The following is a 20,996-nucleotide window of genomic DNA, read 5'->3' on the forward strand; positions in this document are numbered from 1 at the left end:
GTGAGAAGGCTTTGGGGATTGTATGTATGGTCTTGATGTGTAAGTTAGTGTAACAAAGAATTTATATAACAGTACCATTCTTCAAGTGCTTCATCTAAGCAAGAATTAATACAATACCGCGAAAATATTAGTAACTTAGGAACAACAAAAGTATAGCAGCACATTCAATTGAACAATCAAAGTTGTCTATAGACAAATTTATTTGACATCGAAAACGTGATAGTTAATACAATATGGAAGAAGTATTTAGTAGCTTTGGAACAAGCAGAGTTAGCTGCATATCCAACTGAACAAGAAAAGATGCCTATGGACATATTTATCTTTCTACTATAACTTAATATAAGACTACGCAAGCTAAGAAGATCTTCGTAAAGTCTGCAATAGCTGTAGCAGTGTCCTTCTGAGTTTCGAATGAGAGGTATGGATCTAAATCTCATTGTTCAAAGTTATGTCTCGCTGGTTGTCGTGTCAAATGAGATATGTGAAACTACTTTTGCTCCTCTTCCTTTGGCCATGTAAAGGCCTATGTGATGCATCAATTCCTACATAGCAAATGATGAGAATGGTGAAATTGTCAATAGACAATCGATATTTGTTCCCATGAAAAAGAAGAGTATCTAAGGTTCAAGTTTTTATGGCTAACAGCCCAATATACATATCAGCTCACCCGTGGATGAGGTAAAGCTCCTTTAATATTTCTGGCAATCTGGACTGGAAGATCAAAAGTAGCACAGCCAGGGGAATATACAATCACATCTTTCAGGGGGGAGAGAAATCCACGGTTCCGTGCAGATAAGACAGAACACACAAAATCAAGCACGCATATGTCCGCGCATATCCCTACAACCAATATCTAAACCAACATATTGATACTCACAACATCAGATAGAATGGAATGGAAACAAATTTTGATCAAATCATGAGATGTGGCGATACTTACAGTTTTAATCTCATTAGCTTTCACCCAATTTACAAAGACATTAGATCCATCTTTCTCAATCGATCCAATGAACCCATCAATACAATCCTTGCATCGCACTGTCACATTTGGTTCATTTTCCAACCACTGCAGAGCTGCAAATGATGACAGAAGACCACATTGATAAAACTCACTTTTAACCTGAAAGGACAAAACACGAAGGAAATACTAACCAGGAACCAACTCAGATTCATCTGTTCCAGTGATACAATGTGGAGGATGAGGTGGCTCAGGCACATCAGGATGATGAGAATCACGAAGAGCATAAATAGGCCATTTCTTCTCACAGAACACTTCTGCAAGTTTAACTGACTCATCAACCATTGCTGAAATTTGTCTATCAGGTGCCACCGGAGCCTATAGCAAAGCAAATGGCACAAAATCACAATCTAATTGAAAATGAACAATATGAGGAATAAGGATCACATTAATTGCTTAGTAGAAATAATGATTTAGCCACTACAGTCACTGAAATTATTGAAAAACAAACGTTGGAACAACATACGGATAGAAAGAGAGAGAGAGAGAATGAAACAACTCAAAGAAGATTACATAGATTGAACAAAGCTCCCTAGTGGAGTGCAAGGTTCGATTATCACACAAGATTATCTTCCCTGTGGATCCCGAATCCCAAGAAAGTACACTGAATTAAGGAAAAACAAAGATGATTTTCGAAGCATCGCTGTATTGAGCTAGAAATCATTTTTACATAAAACGGCAGTAGACCAACTTAATTACCAGCTCAAGTAATCCAGAAATCTAATAATAGCTTCATCTCTAACCACAAGTTCCTAACGTCACATGAGTTTGGCTTAACATACATTTAAATTTAAAACTACCATGAACAAATAACTGAAGAATGGCTACAAAGGCCTTAAAGTATAACTCTTCGAACATCCCATTTAAATTTCCATTTCTTGCTTTTACACTTCATATTTTGCTTCTTACACATGAACACAATTAAACTCACTTGTATGCATATATGTGTACCATAAGTCAAATTATACATTTTTTACCGTTTAGTCATGAATAATTTTCACTTATTTCCGAAAAACTGTTTGGACATAGAATTGTTATAATTTTTAACTCCTCCGAAAGGAAGGATGGCAATTTGATTCAGTTAAATTTCGGAATTTTCCAGAATTTGGAGAACTCCAAAAAGTTAAATTTTTGCTAAAAATCACTCACAAAAAATCGAAAACAATTCCCAATTTGTATGTATGTATAAACACAACTCCAGTTTCCAAATACCATTTTCCACTTGAAAAAAAATACTACTGGTACTTTTTTCCAAATTTCACAATTCCTATATCGAAATGCTTAAACTATGAATTCCAAAGTATTTCCTTCTTCTTCTTCTTTTGGTTGAGAAGGAAAAGTATGAGTTTTGAATCTTTTAACTTTAGTGAATAGAGTAAAACCGGTCATAGTCGAGTTGCGTCCAAATTGACCGGAAAATCATAATTATATATAAAAAAAAGTATGAATTTTGAAGTATTTCCTTCACAAATAGATCGATCCAAACAGAACACGACGGATGTAATTTGCAGATTCATCTAAATTTGTTTTTTGTGCCGTCTATTTCCTATATAAATCCAGAAGATTATATGCATCAATATGGAAGCTTAAAACTAGATTAAATGAATGTGATGATAAATTTACCAAATTGCCAGCTCCTACTGTGCAGAAGCCATTAACGATGTCGACGAGTACGAGACCGGTGTTAACGTCGCCGGAGAGAAGCAGCGATTCATCTTCCTCCACCGGAATCTCACTCTTCAGTAAGTCAATCGCCGCCTCTTGCGCCACCGTTCCCATCACTGATTTTTTTATTTCTTTCTCCTTCTCTATGCTCTATTTGATTGGTGGATGTTCTCAGTTAAAGTCACAACAAAAAGCTACTCCACTACAAACAAATACTCAAATTTTCTTTGTAGCAGGTAATACTCAAATTTTGTATTTTTAATAACCACGTTCAACTTTGAGTATGTATTTCTTTATGAAATAATCATTCGGTTTAAAATATTTTATTAAAATTAATGTATCACATCAGCATTTGATATGCATGATACATAATGAAGACGAATTATTGTGTCTAATTGTCATCAAGCACTCGTTCTCGTTGCTTCAACGTGTAGGATTTGATGAATTTACTCCATTTGTCTCATATTAATTAATTATTTTTCTTTTCACACACATATTAAGAAATCATAAATAAGAAAATAATTTTATTAATTCCCATTAAAAAAACTTTTTAAGAATTTTATGACACCTTCAAAAAAATTAATTACAAGAGTAATATAAGAAAAATTTTAAGTGTTTACTCGTTTGGATTGGAAAAATTGTTGATAAATAAAAGCGTTAGGCTAGAGAGAAAAAAAAACAAAAACGGAGTTAAATTCATTTTCTTTCCACCTTTTTTCTCCATTGAAGTTAAACATACGTACTACGTAGTATTGTAAAGATTGCCGTTAGAAAAAAGGCAATGAAAAGAGAAAAGAGGAAACAAGTAGGATCTCTCTACTCTTACAATAAAAAATCTATTTTTGTCTCAATTTATACATGAAATATCACCAAAGACTAGTGTATATTTTTGTCTCAACTGCTTGACAAAAATATGGTTATTTCCCTTTGCTAGCATCTGGTGGTAGCTGTAGACCCATAAGTCCAAGCAAGTTAGAAGCAGGTCCTGGAAGTCCATCTTGAGAAGAAAACGAATCCAGGAAATTCTTTACAAGATTGAAATCCACATCTACCGGAGTGAAATCCTCTTCCATGCTTTCTGCAGCAGTAGATGTTCCCTGATACATATATTTGTTCAATGAATGACCTTAGCGACATAGCCGTAAATAGAAATGCAATGAACCATAACAATTTCCATGTTTTCTGTCATAGCGGGGTATATCGAGCAACAAGCCACATGACTTTACAAGAACCCACTCTCTACCCACATAAAACAGTTTGTCAACGATGAACGATTTGGGGTAAATGAATCAACTGTAAATTTAGTATAGCAGGAATATTGCTACCAGCTGAAACCTCATCTCCAGGAAAGATCAGAAAACATGAGTGTAGACTAACCTCATCTTTCTTGACGGACTCTCCATTTGCACGGACAAGGGTATTACTTAGTGTGGTTCCTTTCAGTTCTTCATTCAGAGTGTCCGAATACGAATGCATGAAAGCGGCACCTCCCTCATCATTATCATCAAACGGCTCGGCAATATCACTCTCATCTTCAGATTCATCTGCATGTGCAATAGATGACAGTTTTTCTTCTTACTCAGCATTCTTTTAAAAGAGGGAGGGGGAGGACATGTACAAGGTGATTTTTTTTCCTTGTGATGTGCGAACATGTTATAGTTTTGAGCATCCCACCCACCTAAAAAAATAAAACTATAGTATTTTTAGCAGGACTGTAGAATAGGTGAAGGAGGAATACAAAAGATGAACTCACACCATTCACCAGTACTATGTTATTTCCTCCAGGAAGAGGGGAGAGACACTACCTGGTTGACTTCCCTATATAAGAGTGACTTATCAATATTGGACAGATTAAAATTGGACAGGTAAAAGCTGCCATGGAGGGTTAACTGAGCCTTCTTACTATCACTTTACCTACTCACCAAAAGAGGAAAATGACATGGCACCCCACTACCTTATCCCAACCAAGCCCAACCTATGGGAAACAAGCCTCACATCACACCGATAGCACAAATAAGCGACAAATTCTAATCTGCATGTAAAGTTAATACATAACATTCTACCAGTGCTACCAAAAAGATTGACTAATTGAAATTAAAAAAAATCTCACTCACCGAACTCCATATCCGATGATGATCCTTCTTCTATATCAACATCACTGCCAGTGTCTTCATTGCCCTGACGCCTCACAAACGATTCCATGTCTTTCATAAAGCGATCCACATCAAAGTCCACATCCTTTTCATTCCTATAGGAGACAGAGGATAAGCCATAATAAATTACTGGTGGAGAGGCACATGTTTTTTTTGTGGTGTAAGGGGTTTAATGATAAAAAGGAGGACATGCGTCCATCTTCCAGTCTGACTGATTGCATCCCTTTCAAAGAATGCTGCTAAAAAAGAATCTAGAGACGATTGGGTTAACCAAACTACCCCTCCTTAAACTTTAAATCTATTTTTTTAGTTGTTGACAAGGAAACCCGTAACCGCTACCCTTGGGGAGCACACAGGGTAAACCTCGCTTCAATGTAATGGCCCAATAACCACACTGAAGAGGTAAACTGCACTAGGCAAGCCCCATGTGATGAACTCCACCAAGAAAGCATGCAGAGGGTTTGAAACCAGTGACCCCCCCCCCCCCCCCCAATTTGGGAGATCACTTGCTCAACCAACTCAGCCACCCTCGTAGAGGAATCCATATCTATTATTACAAGGAACTTAATATTCATGACCAAATTGAGATAAAACATCAAGCTTCATAACTATCTGATCTAATTTTACCCTTGCACACCAGAATACGTACAAACCCATCACTATACTTAGCAAGTAAAATCAAAATAGCACAAACCCAAAATATAACTATAACTATAAGATGCTACAATGTAACCAAAAAAAAAAGCTTATGCCCCTCCACATGTTGAAATGACAGAAATGAAGGACAAAAACCTGTCTTCTGGAACCTCTGCACCTTCATAACTGGCCACTTTCGTGACAAATGCTTGCATAGACTTCGATATATCTTTTAGATCAAAATTATCAGAACTATTGCTGGGCCCATCCTGCTCTTTTGATTTCTGTTTCCTTTTTGAATTGTAAAGTTCCATCTCCTTTTGCCTCTCTTGAAGGGCAGCATTTAGCTCATCCTCCCCACCATAAAGCCATGAATCATCATCAGATGGTGGTAGCTCCTGATCCTTAAAGTCATCAGCCGACTCAGGAAGGGCGAGGATCTCATCTATTCTTCGCACTGGAGCACTTAGTGTAGCACTGCTTTTTCAATATTGGTTAGTAGCAGGTTAAGGAATGCTTATGACACACAAGGGCATCTCAGACAAGAATCATAAAAACAGTAATATCAGCACATTGAGCAATAAGAGCAGAAAATGGCAAATCAAGCAGAGAGAAAAAAGTACTATTGTAGTAAACAATATAACCATGTCACTTACATAGAATCTTCAAGCTTCCCATTCAGTAATGCACGAAGTAAATATTCAAAGACTAACAAGTTCTCCAGGAGATTCAGATCTTTCAAAATACAGTATCCTTTATGCATACACAAGTTTTCCTTTGACATCTAGGACACATAGGAAACTAGGAAAGTAAACAACAATTTGAACTCATTATTGAAATTCCATGGATGGGCAGTCATTAGATGTCATATCATCAACGAATATAGCTACACAAGAGACTTTTTAGCCTAGGACTCGTGAAGCTGCAAATGGCACCAGATAGATCCTAATAATGCAATGACCATATTTTATTTTTAACCCGATCTGCAGAAATTATCCTGATAATATGAATACTGAGAAATATTTTACCCAATCTGTAGATATTATCAGTGATAACCTAATGATGTCACCAACATTTTTGTTTGTTACTTAATAACAGTACCATTAAAACATGCCAGTGTGTAATTAGATACATATACACCAAAGTCCATATATCTAACCCCGTTGTACCAAATTCTAATCTGTCGTCAATGTGCATCATCTAGAATTTTACAAATAAAAAAAACTTTTATACAAACTAACACAACAGATACCTTTCCCTCGCATGCAGTGAACTATTCTTGTAATACTCCTCAGCATTCTGCATCAATCTTTTATACTCGTTCGATCCTGGCAATAGCCCTTCAAAGTACCCACTCCGTTCTAGACTCTGCCTAAACGCATCCCAAGTACTCCCTTTTCCCTCCATACCCTGCCTCTTTTTCAACTGATAAATCATCTCAAATCCACAAGCAATCTTCATTCCCAGCTCAGCTTCCATATAAGCACCCACATCACTCCTAGGTGGCAAAGCCGGATAACATTTCGGCGCCTGAAATGTCTGCTGCACCAACTGTGCATACATTGCCCTAGACATCCTAACCACAACTCGAACCAGCTCCTCCCCACTACCCCCATTCCCCAAAAACCTCTCCATCTTCGCTGCGAACTTCATTGTATCAATATCCCTATCGTAAAATCCTTCAACCGCAAGGGAAATCAAACAAGGCTCATGCTTTAACACTTTTGCAACTGACACCGGAACCCTAGCCCTAACCTTATGCACATTCTTCTCCGCTCTATCCGGATACTCCTTCAACCTATTCTCTAACTGACGCTGTACTCCTTCAGGTGCTCTAGTACTAATCTCATTTCTTAACAAATTTAACCCCTCATGGATAGATGGGGTTGTGGGTATTACCGAATTAGGGATAATATGAAGAAACCCACCTCGGATAAAAACCCGGTTCGTCGCTGTATCCGGGTTAACCCAACGGGGGAGATGAAATGCTGTTTCGATCAACAAGAACTCGCCGTCACTATCCCAAACACGAATTGACACATTAGGGAAGTGTTTTGAGGTTTGGAAAAGGAGGAATACAACGAACCATTCGTCTTCGAGGTTGTCGCCGTACCGGAGTTTGCCGGACAGATGGGGAGGGATGGGGGTGGGGGAAAGGGTGAGGTTGAAGGGTTCGTGTTGCCATATGTAATTGGAAGTGAAAGGGGAGAGAGTTTGGAGGATTTGGAGGTGAAGGGATTGGAGTTGAGAAGTTATGGTGGGTGGAGGAGAAGTGGGGTTTAAGGTAAAGTCTGGGTATATGGAGAAGAATACGGTGTCGTCGGCTGGACGGGAGTTTTTCTGGGAGAAGATGTTGGCGGAAGTGGCGGCGTAAGGGTCTTGCTCCGCCATGGTTGGATGTTGAGTCGCCGGGAAATTGACCGCCGGTGACGGTGAGGTTCTGGAATTTGGAAGAACAAGTAGAGACTGAAAGCTCGAAAATTCGGGAATTTTCCGTCCCGCCTAATATTGGTTTTGTTAGTTGTTTGGGTCGGGCTGGTCTGCTCGATTTTGGCGTTGTTTCACATATAAGCCACTCAAAAATAGTCTAATTACTTTTCATAACTATAATTTGATAATTACAATTCGTACCTACATGTTATAGGGAGGAGAGAAGCGAGCGAGACTGGGAGAGAGAGGAGAGAGGTGAGAGAGAGGGCAAAGAGTGGGAGAAAGGTGAATTGTATATGTATATCGGTTAGATAATTGTATATTATACATATGTATTTGTATATATGGCAAGCGAGATTGGGAGAGGGAGGAGAGAGGTGAGCGAGAGAGAGCAGAGAGTGGGAGAGAGGTAAATTGTACATGTATATCGGTTAGATAATTATATATTATACATAGAGGAAATACATAATTACCCTATGAAACTTATATCTTTTTTTTAAGTAAACACCTTAAGTTTGCGAGGGTCTTATTACCCCACGAAACCATCTAAAAGCACAATAAATACATCATTTTGACCCGTTTCATACCCATCAGTGTTGTCACGCAGGTTGGACGCGTCAAGGAATTAAAAAACAACATCCAACCAATGTTAAAATGCCATGCGGCATTCCCAATTTGAATTAGCTTCTTCATTAAATAGACCATCTTCCCAAAATTCTCCATTGTTAATCATTGGATTTCTGCAGTTTTTCATTTATTTATTATTTTTTTTTGTTTAAAATATGTGAAATCAATTTCATGTGATTAGGTTTTGAGGGAGAGATGTCAAATGCAAGCTTGAATCGCATTTGTAATGACGAGAACGATCCAATGTTGCATTTAACAATGCGATGCAAACATGGAGACTGGGAGGAGAGAGGCGAGCGAGAGAGGTGAATTGTATATATATATCGGTTAGATAATTATATATTATACATATGTATTTGTATATTCTGATGAATTATACATATACAAACGTGACTAATTATACAAACTTGAAGTCAGGCCACGTAATTAATGTATAATGTTAGTCGCGAATGGTAACTATAACAAACTATAGCTATGATGAGTAATTAAGTAATATAAGTTTGCTTAACCGCGTAATTTTCTCTTTAACTTATATTCATTTATTACGTTTGAGTGAAGTTCATGCATTTTAACTAAAGTTTATATAGAATGATCCAAATTTTGGTTAATTTATGTAAACTTCAGTAGTATGTGCATGAATTTTGGTCATAAAATAATAGAGAAAACACATAAAAAAAAAAAATCCCTAAACTTAGCAGCACAACTTACTTTAGCACTTAAATTATACGAATGGATAAATACCCCCCTTAGCATCTTTCAAGTTATTAAAACACCCCCTGAGGATTGATGTGGCAGAGAGAGTGAGTGCACTCTCCTGAAAGTGCGTGAAAACAGAGAAAAAAAAAGTTAATTTTTTAAAGCCCTACACATGACCTTTTTTTGTTGGTCTATATATAACAAATTATTTAAATAATTTTTTTTATATATTAAATCTTTAAAATATGTAAATTTTCTTAAGAAGAGGTAAATGAAATTAGTGGGTCCCCTTTTTAATTTCTTTAATTTTTTTTTCTTTTCATTTTGTTGTCTTCCTCGGTCCACATCTTTCTCCATTGAAACACCTCTTCCTCTATCTTCATCCCCCACCTTCAGTGGCGGAGCCAGAATTTTCAATAAGAGAGTTTAAAATCTAAAAAATAGACACACGAAGTAGCCGAAGGGGGGTCAACATCTACTATATATACCTAAAAAATTATTTTAACCATGTATAAATCATATAATTTTTCGCCGAAAGAGGTTCAGATGAACCCCTTCATACTAGGGTGGCTCCGCCACTGCCCACCTCTATCCACTATTTTCATTCCACTAGTCTTTTACTAATCCGTAAAATTCACTACCAATGTCATTTTATTAACGTCGATTTCACTCTATATTATTGGTGTCGATTTGGCAAATATAAACTTTCTTAAATTTTGAGTGACCCATTTTGATTTCTAGATCCATTCAAACATTTCTCATAAAAATTATATTTTTTTTTGGATCAACTTTCTTATGCAATCTTCATTTCTTATTTGAGTTGTCAAGAAAAAATTGGCTTTAAAAAAATCCATTCTCCAAGTGGGTAAATTTGTTGGGAGGGTTCGAAGAAGATAATGTGAATATTATAGTAAATTTTCTTCTTTGAAGTGACTTAAAAAATTGTTGAATAGTGAAGAATAAGAAGAAAAGAAAGTATTGAAGGTTGGAATATGGTGAACAACAAGGAAGAAGAAAGAGAGGGGTGGGAGTGGGGGTATGCATTTATAAATTAATCAATTTATATAATTAATTTTAGAAAGTGTTTAAGAAAAAATAGTGAATAAGTAAAAAATAAATAAAAATTAATGACATGGTGCCTACAGGTTATGATGTGGTGCTTACAAGGCTATAATGTGGCGGGTGAGAGTGGTGTTATAGTCTTAGGGTGGAAAAAAATCACTTCAAAGATGTTAAGGGGGTATTTAAACGTCTGTGTATTTTAAGTACTAAAGTAAGTTATCCGACCAAATTCGGGGGGTTTTATGTATTTTCTCGAAAAAATATTAAACAAATCGTGAGTTCTCAAATTAGAAAAAATTATATGATCTAATGCATAATTTCATTACGATTGAAGGATCAAGGACAAACAAAATTACGAAAGAATTGAATTCACGTCTATTATTCAAAATAATAAATAAGTAGTATTTAATTGACCTCCCATTTTTCTTCAAAATAATAATAACTCTCCTTCATATGGTCATTGTTACCAAAACACCTCCAATAATTATGACCATCATCTTCACTTTGATAATCACAAATAACATAGTCATAAAACATGACTCCACTACTAATTATGGCCATCACATAAATGGGAAATACCAGCCAAAAATCCAAAAAGTGGATAAAATTGATAAACAAACCCAAAATAAATGGAAGAAAATAAGAACCATATAGCAAATCCCAACAAATTCTTCTCCAATGTCTTATTTTTCTTTGGTAAAAGACTTCTAGCTATAGACGATAAGTAGTTGGCCAAGAAGTAACTGAAATATACGAATGAGATAAGAAATAAAGATAAATATTGACGGTTAGAATACTCTCGATTTATGATCAAGAAGGTTAGAACACAAAGTAATGTGAATAGCGTAAAAGTAGTTAATGGAGGAGAATTTTTTCTTCCTTTTTTCATTTCCATAGCAATAATGATGATTGTTGTTGATTGTTGTATGCATGAAGTTTGAAAATGAAATATGAATAGAGAAATTAAGAGTCAAAAAGACTTTAATTTGAAAACTAAAGTTGGGTTCTTGTGATGTAATTTATTATTTGTATAAAATTGTATATAACTATATATAGGGTGGGGGGGGGGTGGGGGCGGGTAATAAAGAATAAATGGACAAATTTTATGTCAAATCACTTGACAAAGACTTTTGGGAATTTTCTTTGCACTCCCTTGGAAGATGCCTCATATAATGGTTGAAAGTTGTGCATTGTTGCTTCTTGGTGGGTTCATGGAAATTCACTACTACTTTTCATAAGGGAAATATGGTAAATAAATATATCCATGAATAGCGTAACAGATTATTTTTCTTACACATTGTCAGTATATTTTAATTTGTTATAAAAAAAATTCTTTTTATTTAGATTACAGGTTAATGTTTCAAGAAAATTACCTATAATTATCTTATAAAAGATTTAAAAATTCAAATCATTTTAAACTATTGATATACAAAATTTTTACTCATAAGAAAATAGCATATGACCAAGAAAAACGTAGAAAAACATCCAAGTCCTCTATCAAATGAATTTGTATTGTATACATATAGTGATGTGGATAGTAATTGATAGAAATTTTAGCTCTTTCCGAATAAAACATAGAAAATCATCCAAGTCCATTTGTCAAATTAATTTGTATGGTATATGTATTGATAGCGATTGATAGAGATTTATATTATTAGTAAAATTTAATTTATTATAACATGTTACATGTTGATCAATATGCCCCAAAGAATTATCGGGTATTCCTTAATGTCATGAGAAAAGGAGGAGACAAGCTAAGAACATTTGGTTAATGTTTACACATGATCCGCAGAATGATTTCTAGTGTTCATTAATATCTATATATGAGTTGTATATTATAACATTTTCAAATTTAACTTATATAACAAATATATAGAAACCACTATATCTTTTATTTAAGATTTTGACTTAGATAAATCAAATTCTTGTATGTCACAAACTACATCATATTTATATCTACTTCTGTTACTAAATGTTTTTTTTTGTTTTCTCAAATAAGTCCACGTGTTTATGTTAAATCATATTAATTTATTATGATTAAATCATAAATTAAAGTGATAATGTATGTTAATTATATTTACTACACTCAAAAATTTTGTGATCGCACACTCTTCTCTATTAGAGGCGATATCGGAATTTGAAATTTATAAATAGTCAAGTTTATTAACTCATACATTATTGGGCTCACCAAACCCCTGCCTAATATTATAGCTCTTGCTCCCTACTGTGGGAAGTTCAAATTAGCTTTGTCATTGTTCTCTTGAAAAACAATTTGTTTAATTTACATCTTAACCTTTTTAAAGTCATTTGATTTTTAGTTAATATATAATTATTGGATTTGAAGAGCTTTAATTTGGATTCATTTTCAAATTTACATATAATTGTCTTTCTCAAACTGATTTTGGGAAATTTAACACATAACATTGAGATTGGTACTCTGTGTACAAACAAACATGCCTTATTACTTTTTAATAACTCAAAACATTTTTAGGTAATACTGCGTACAATATATAAACCTTAGTGATTCGGTTCTATCTCGAATTCCGTACATAGAATTTTGAAATGTCCTTAGTAACTCAAACTTTTTCCCAAATGACCTCCCATCTTTCTTCACAATAACTCGTCTTCATTTGATCATTGCTACTACCATAATACCTAAAATTATGACCATTATCTCCATCTTGATTATCACAAATAACATAGTCATAAAACACAACTCCACTGATAATTATGGCTATAACATGAATAGGAAGACCAGCCCAAAATCCAAAAAATGGATAAAATTGATACACAAACCCAAAAATAATGGAAGAATACAAGAACCATATAGCAAATCCCAACAAATTCTTCTCCAAAGACTTATTTTTCGATGGAAGGCTTCGATATATCGACGATAAGTGATTTGCCAAGTAAGCACCAAAGTATATGAAAAAGATGAAAGCTAAGAACGAATATTGACTATTAGAATATGCTCGATATATTGAAGCAATAAAATTGAATATGATCAACAAGGTTTGAACATATTGTAATGTGAATGGTGTAGAGTTTGTCATGAAAGTAGTTGGAGTTCTTCTTTTACAATTAGTTTGTGTATACATGAATTTGTGTGTGTGTGTGTGTGTTATCTTTGTGCATTAGATATATATATATATATATATAGAAGGTAAAGAATGTGAAGGGACAAAATGTCATGTCATGTCAATTATTTTAGTGAGACTTTTTGTCAATTGAAATTATGATGTAGCTCCAATGAACCTTCTTGGAAAATACACTTTGTGGAAATTGCTTCTTGTTTTCTTGGTTTGTTCCTGGAAATAATGTGTTACTGTAGTGGATATTACTAAGAAATTTTACTTTATGACGTAGTCGTAGGGTCCGTGTATAATCTATTCTTGAAGTTTCATATAGCATCAACAATTATAATTGCAGAAATTCACCCTTGAACTTGTTTTTAAAAGTTAGTTATATTTTTAAATTATCATTTGACCAATTACACCCAAATACTATTCAAGAGTAAATTTATTTACCTATAAGACGTATAACACTATTCTCACAATGTGAGGTGTATCATACTTGTGTCATGTCAATGTCATCTCACTACCACATTAGATGTCCTGTTAGATTTCAAAAAAAAATCTACATGTCATTCAATTATTTCTTCTTCAAGTTACACCGCCATGGAACCACCACCATTACCATCATATTAGTACCAGATTCATATATTTCACCATCAAAAATTAAAGTGGACACCACAAATTTCCCCACATACGATCAAACCCACCATCGGAGTCACACTACCACCATCATCCCCACAAAACTTGTAAAGAACCACCACAAAATTCAACACCAATAACTAAACTCATCGCTAATATCACATCATCGCCATTAAAAAGTACAAAATCCACGTTCAAATATCACTTCCACCGTTATCAATTTCAATTTTTTTTCTTCACCACCTTCAATTCCCTCTTCTTTGCCACCTACCATCCATCACCAATAAATCCACCATATTTTTTTTTTAAAACTCAGACATCAATTTTATCAACCACCAACAAAATTTAAGAGAAAAATAGAATATAATATATATGGTAAAATTGGAGAAGAATTAAAACAGTATATGATTGAGGAGGGGAGGGGAAGATGATTCTGGGGAGGTGGGGTGATGTGGATGAAAATAGGGTATGAAAAATAAAAGAATAAAAATGAAGAATAAGAAGAAGATATAGGTGGGGTGTGAAAAAGAAGAAGAGGGGCTGGAAAAAGGATTTGATTAATTTATTTATCTTTCTCAAGTGAGTTTTTTTTTTCTTTAAAAGTGTATAATTGATCGTTATAATAGTTTAAATGTGTAACTAATTTTTTGAAATAAATTCAAAAATAAATTATGTCTTTTCCCTATAATTGTCATATATAACTTGATAACAATAATAACAACATAATACTCCGTAAATTTCCACAAAATGAGATTTAAAATACATGATCTGATATTATATTGAATACTATATTACTGCCATCGTATTTAAATCAAACTCGAATATTAATTTTGTGAGAAATTCATTAGCGTGAGATTTACAATAGTTAAAAGGGAAAAAGGACAAATATACCCCTGAACTACGACAAATGGTACGTACATACCCTTCGTTATACTTTAAGGTTGCATATACCCTTACCGTTACTCTTTTGGGTTGTGTATACCCTTAAAACTAATGGATGGACACGTGACTTCATCTCAACAATTCACCCGATTTTATTTATTTTTTACCTAAAATTAAAAAACCCACCCATCTTTCATTTACCCACCCATGACCCAAATTAAAACACCATGACATTTTAAATTAAAATAAAAACAAAGAGCCCTCCTCCATTAAAACATAACCCAAAACCTTTTAAATCAAACAAAACACGAAATTGTTCTTCAATACATCTTCATTTTCAGCTCATTTTCAAATCTCATTAAACAAAGACACAGTAGCTTGTTATTTCATTGAAAAACAAGAGACTCATTTTAATTTGTTGTTCAAATCGATTTGTTGTTGAATGGGGTTGGAAATACCATCACCATTGATGGACGAAACTTCAAGTTTAAAAGTGGGTCTTCAATAGAATAAAAAATTTCGAATTTAAATTGTTTTGTTGTTGTTGAAAGGGGTTGGAAATACTATCACCATTGATAGACAAAGCTTCAAGAAAAGTGGGTTTGCAATCAAATAAGAAAATTTTAACTTAAATTAATTAGTTGTTGTTGAAACGGGTTAAAAATACTACCACCATTGACGGATAAAGCTTCAAGCTTTAAATTAAATTTGCAATTGAAAAAAAAATAAAATTGAGCTCAAATTGATTTGTTGTGATTAAAAGGGTTCAAAAATATTCTTGAAATAGATTTTGATGAAATGAACCAAGTGCACCATATTTTTGTGTTGGAAAGCTTTTGATTTTAATTTTGCACAAAGTTGAAAAAATTGTCTTGTTGAAAGCGGTTGATTCATTGTTATTGTCTAAACTTTAAGGAGGATGCATTAAGTTTATTCTAGATGAATTATTTTTATTTTTTTTATTTTTTATTTTTTGGATTAGCAAGGAATCAATGATATTCTCTCACAAAAAAGATGAAGGGTATTTGGTTGTGGGTCGGGTGAATTTTTTATTTTAGGTAAATAAATAAATAAAATCGAGTAAATGGCTGAGATGAAGCCACGTGTCCGTCCGTTAGTTTTAAGGGTATACACAACCCAAAAGAGTAACGGTGAGGGTACATACAACCTTAAAGTATAACGAAGGGTATTAACATACCATTTGTGATAGTTCGGGGTATATTTGTTCTTTTTCCCTAGTTAAAATTGAGGGTAAAATATTGACACCCTTCAAATAAAATTTAACAAAAAATCACTCAAGTAATAAAGGGTGAAATTTATTAGATTGATTAACTCATATATAATGTTAAAGATCATAATCTCGAAATAACTAATTATAAAATAAGTTATCTCGTAATTTTACCGAGCCCTTACACCTTTCCTAATTCTCGTTTTTAAATCACAAGTTCCTAACACTACTCCAAATTTCCCAATCAAAATGTGTTACGGCGGTCAACGATTACCGTCAAAAGACGACTTAACCGACCCGACCCGCCGGACCCGAACTTTACCGGCGGCGAACGAGAACGCCGTGGTAGTTGAAAACCTCCGGGACCGGTTAGCTGAGACAGAGGCGCGGTTGGAGCGAGCTAGGGCTCGGGAAGCGGAGCTGAGCCGGCAGCTGGAGGAGATGAAGAGGTACGTCTGCGTTATGGAAATTCTGGAATGTTACCTCAAGCGCCGATACAGAGAACAGCAAGTCAGAACCCTAGCAGTGGTAAATTCGAAGTAAAGATGATTTATGTGGTTAAAATGGATTTTTAGGGTTTCATGCTTTATGTAATCATGTGTGTTGTAATTGTATATTCTTCAGTGTGATATAGAATTGTTAATCAATTGAACTTGGAATACTCTTCAATTTTATTGTTCTATGTGTTAAGCTTGGTGTTAATCTGGATTATAAATTTCGAATAGTGGAACTAAGCAGTATAGTAATTTATAATAAAGTTCCTCGAGGTCGAGGAGCTGAATGGAAATTGGTTGTGCAATGGCTTGCTGTTAAAAGTTGATATTTTTGTTTGTAAGAAAGCTATTTCAGCTGCAATAGTTTAGGTATATATCATCTACACACCCAAACCAACTCTATGAGTGTGATTTGTGTTCTCGCTAACAGCAAAATTGATATGAGGAAATGGTGGCACATGCTGAAAGGCGTAGTCTTTCAAGAAAACTTCAATGATAAACTAGTTGGAGTTGATGTGTACCTTCCACTCTAGTTGGAGCCATTTCTTTTCGTAATGTTTTAGTGTCAGCAGAAAAAAGTAGTAGAATACTGATTTTGCTGCGTGAATTGTTAGTTTGTAATTTATATTTTTGGGGTTGAGTATAATGGTTTTGAGCTTATCCCTGAATAACGTTTAGATGAATCAAATAGTAGAAGTGGATGTTCTGTGTGCATTGGATGTGTGATCTGCCATAAGGTTTTCACTGTTTTATCTGCAGCCTTTGAGTTTGTCGTATTCTGTAAGACTCAAGAAATTTGGGGTTTCTTGACATATGCTGTATTGTAGTACCTATGCTGCCCTGGCACCCGTTGTCAGAAATTGCATATAAGTGAAGCAGAAGCTGAACACTAGATGCTTAGTTATGGCCTAGAATAGGATATCTGAGTAGTTGTTTAGTTCTTTCTGTTAGTACCTTTGATTCTGAAGAAGGAAGTCTCTAAGGGCAAATTGAATGCATGTAGTAGACATTTCTCAGTCAGAGCCATTGCAAGCTTGATATGCCTTAACTTCAGCAATTTATGCTATGTGATAAATTTCTATCCAAGTATAGAATTAGTTATCTAGTTATGGTCCAAGTAGATACTGATTGTCTCATATGTTTACATTAAAATTTTAAAAAGTTTTGTATGTATGGAGAAGGATCTGTATGGTGGTGATTTAAAAGGCAAAGGCAAATGCTTTTTGAGTATATGTTTTCTTTCTTTTGATTGTAAAGGACTCCATAACGATATGAAGATCGAGTACAATTAGCTTGAAAGTTGAGGACAAATTATAGAAAATGAGAAGTGATAGGTTATTTCTCTGTATTGCTTATTTAAAAACTTCACGACAAAATTTCTATGTTCCCTAACATGTACAGTTGTATGGCGCACTAATATAGACCTTATTGACTATGTTTCCATTTGCAACTATCTCCTTTTTGTATCATGTACTAACACCTGACACATAAAGCCATATATCTTATACTTGAAGGTTGTATGCCTTACCTCTTTTGTACCTCTGTGTCTACCATACTGCCTTGTGCAATTGACAGTCAGATCCTAACTATCTCTTAAGGAGTTTCCTTTAAGCACATGTAGGACATAGGTATATTCTGCCAGTATTAAGGCTTGGGTACTTAAACTCAATATGAATGAGTGCATAGAATTATTCTAAAGGTTGTTATGTGTTACTAACATCATTGAATCGTTAAAATGGTTCATGCATCATGTCAAATATCGTAGGATATTGAAAATGTGCAGTTGAGTTCTCTAGGAAGTCATATAGGACACACACTAAGAGATCTTATGATGATTTTTATTGAAGATGACTTTGCAAGTTTTCTTACGTCCAAATTACTATCTTTTTCTGAAGTTGTTGTTGGTTCACTAGAACTTATTGATGGAGTAATATGTGATTCAGTAGCGTAAAAGTACATGTAACACATATTGTTCGATAGTAGATATTCTGCAATCAGCCAATCAGTGATACAGTTGTGTTTTCTTCGATACGACAAAATGTGTTCTTGAGAAGGCATGTGGTCTTTTCTGCTAGTGGTTTATGATTGACATAGCTTCCACATATTTGGCAGTTCCATGTTGCTTCATTTTTCTAGTAGGCATGATGTTATTAACTCTTACTTGTTTATGGTTGTTCTTTGCCACTGATTTTGGACGCAGTATCATAATGATTTTGCTTCCATTCTGAGCCTAAGACATGCGGCTAGCTCTACTTTTATCTTTTGTTTTCTTGCTCTAGCATCATAAATAGTCTTTCAATACTTCTTTTTAGTCATGTTTGGTGTCCTGACCAACTTACGCATACCTTCACTGATCCACCAGACAGTCTGTCAAAGCCCACGAACAGGCAAGTTGCCAAGGTAATCTTGTTCGCCATATACAAGCAGGTGGAATGGTAACACACCAAGTATTGTTGTCTGGGTTTCAACCTTGATGGCTCAACTATTTAGCCATCTCATGGAGATTGAAAAACTCCTTTCTTAGGTTACAGTTCTTATCTAATCATATACTACAATTATTAGCTTTCAAGAGAAGCTTCAAATTCTCATTGGCATTGTATATATGGGATGTCAGAGGTTTTGTGAAATGACTAAGCATGGGCTGTTGTTGCCTTGAAATATATAAAATGTTGCACATGATCTTTCTTGTGTTCTGGAGTCTGAATCACTCTTCATCTCCTTTATGTGTACACACACACACACACACAACTTTTAGAGTCCAATCTTTATATCACAAAAGCACATCTTTATCATACTTTTGCACTAGGCCAAGTCAAAATTACTTATATTCTCTTATCTAGAGTTATGTTCTCGATAAACTGCGGGTGAGTCATGTTTGGTCTAAATTGTAGCAAAACTTAAACATGATACAAAGAGATTTGAGGAAAGATGAGGATCTTAAAAAGAGAGCACTAAAGTAAGCTTTACTCCAATCAGACATTTGCAGGATATTAATTGTGAAGTTTACTGTTTAGAATCTGTGAAACTTTTATCTGGCTTTAATAGTAATTTTTTTAATCTTATGTTTATCTGATCTCTAAAAGGCAGTTTCTTGCATTGGAAAAGTATTAAAAGGATAAACTTTCTAAATTATTTGTCGAGGAAAAAAGAGTAATTATACTTTTGCAATAATTTTAAGGGAGAAAATGAAAATCCAAAGTTCCAATGGATTTTAGCTTGGATGTGAAGGAAAACCATTCGAAATTGATCATGTTGCGGCAAGCAAAAATATTAGGCGATTTCTTTCCTATTTGTCCAAACATTAGAGGATAGAATTACTTTGTATCTTTAATCAGACTTTGTAGAAGATTTTGACTTGAATTTGAATTAATCAGATTTTAAAATAAATATCGAAAACTGAGTTAAAAAAAAAGAGGAGTCCAAGGAAATGAGAAGTAGAAGCAAAGACAAGATGATGAAGTCAAAGAACTTTTGTTTGGTTATGCATCATCGTCATCAACAATTCCCAAGTGTCAATCTTATCTTGTTTCTTAAGATTGTCAAAAAAACATATAATTAGTATATACTAATATAGATTGTAATTATTAGGATCCCATTCTTAAATAAACTTAGAGAAATCTGATTGGTTTGATTTCTTTTCAAGATGTAAAATCCATAGTGAATCTTGTTGGTAGAATAGACTTCACGTTTTACCCTTTTTCTTATTAGACATTTGATATTTATATTAGAGCAGGATTAATTTTAAATTTGCGATAAAAAATCGAATAATTGATGATGATTCCATATCCTGGGTACAACCCCAAAAGCCAAAATGCCAAGATATCTATATAAAGATAAATGAATACTTATTACTCCGTCACAATTCTTATAGGCAAATAAACTTCATTTTATTTAACTTTCTTGCCTTACTTTTTTCAAATAAACACTTCCATTAAGGCCTTTGAATTTTATGCTTTCTTTCACTAATAATAACACTTTATTTCTTGTTAAACTTTATTATCACCTATTAATTTCTAGCCAACCAAATCATGACAATTAGCCTATTGTTTAAATACTTATTAGTGCTACTTTTGCACATGGCTTACTACTATATATTATTTTCTTTTCAAATTTATTATTGCACATTAAAAGCTCTTGTGTCCATTTCACTTCATGTAAGAAATAATTTTTAAATACAAAGTTTGGTACATCTCAGTGAGTTGTCAATATCAATCACTAAACAGAATTAAAATTAGAGAAAATCAATATTAGGGAAATCACTTAAATCTCCTTTCTTTATGTAAATTTTGATTAGCGCTTTGTCTTAAAACAAGTATGGAACACTTTTATTAGGGAGCACCCCTATTTCAAATATGAGATTTTTCATGCAAATTTCAACGTATTCGATTTTAA

General features: G+C 34.1%; 3 protein-coding genes across 3 annotated transcripts; 1 reads left to right on the forward strand and 2 right to left on the reverse strand.

Annotated features, from left to right (window-relative positions):
• Positions 1 to 165: 165 nt before the first annotated feature.
• Positions 166 to 2,871, reverse strand: LOC125837273 (nicotinamidase 1). The gene is made up of 5 exons (XM_049516439.1): positions 2,642 to 2,871; positions 1,153 to 1,336; positions 941 to 1,074; positions 668 to 853; positions 166 to 542 (listed from the first exon to the last, which is right to left on the reverse strand). The coding sequence occupies exons 1-5, from the start codon at positions 2,795 to 2,797 to the stop codon at positions 447 to 449; spliced, it is 756 nt and encodes a 251-aa protein (XP_049372396.1). The 5' UTR covers positions 2,798 to 2,871; the 3' UTR covers positions 166 to 446.
• Positions 2,872 to 3,467: 596 nt separating this feature from the next.
• Positions 3,468 to 8,000, reverse strand: LOC125837269 (protein ecdysoneless homolog). Its single transcript, XM_049516434.1, has 5 exons — positions 6,725 to 8,000; positions 5,629 to 5,949; positions 4,798 to 4,931; positions 4,061 to 4,227; positions 3,468 to 3,780 (listed from the first exon to the last, which is right to left on the reverse strand). The coding sequence occupies exons 1-5, from the start codon at positions 7,861 to 7,863 to the stop codon at positions 3,601 to 3,603; spliced, it is 1,941 nt and encodes a 646-aa protein (XP_049372391.1). The 5' UTR covers positions 7,864 to 8,000; the 3' UTR covers positions 3,468 to 3,600.
• Positions 8,001 to 16,253: 8,253 nt separating this feature from the next.
• On the forward strand, positions 16,254 to 16,829 carry LOC125837276 (protein SKIP34). The gene has a single exon (XM_049516442.1). It carries the CDS (start codon positions 16,360 to 16,362, stop codon positions 16,651 to 16,653), a length of 294 nt encoding a protein of 97 aa, XP_049372399.1. The 5' UTR covers positions 16,254 to 16,359; the 3' UTR covers positions 16,654 to 16,829.
• The last annotated feature ends 4,167 nt before the right edge of the window (positions 16,830 to 20,996 follow it).

This window comes from Solanum verrucosum, unplaced genomic scaffold (assembly GCF_900185275.1).
Source record: "Solanum verrucosum unplaced genomic scaffold, falcon-dt-bn FXZP01000165.1, whole genome shotgun sequence".
NCBI classification, from domain to species: domain Eukaryota; kingdom Viridiplantae; phylum Streptophyta; class Magnoliopsida; order Solanales; family Solanaceae; genus Solanum; species Solanum verrucosum.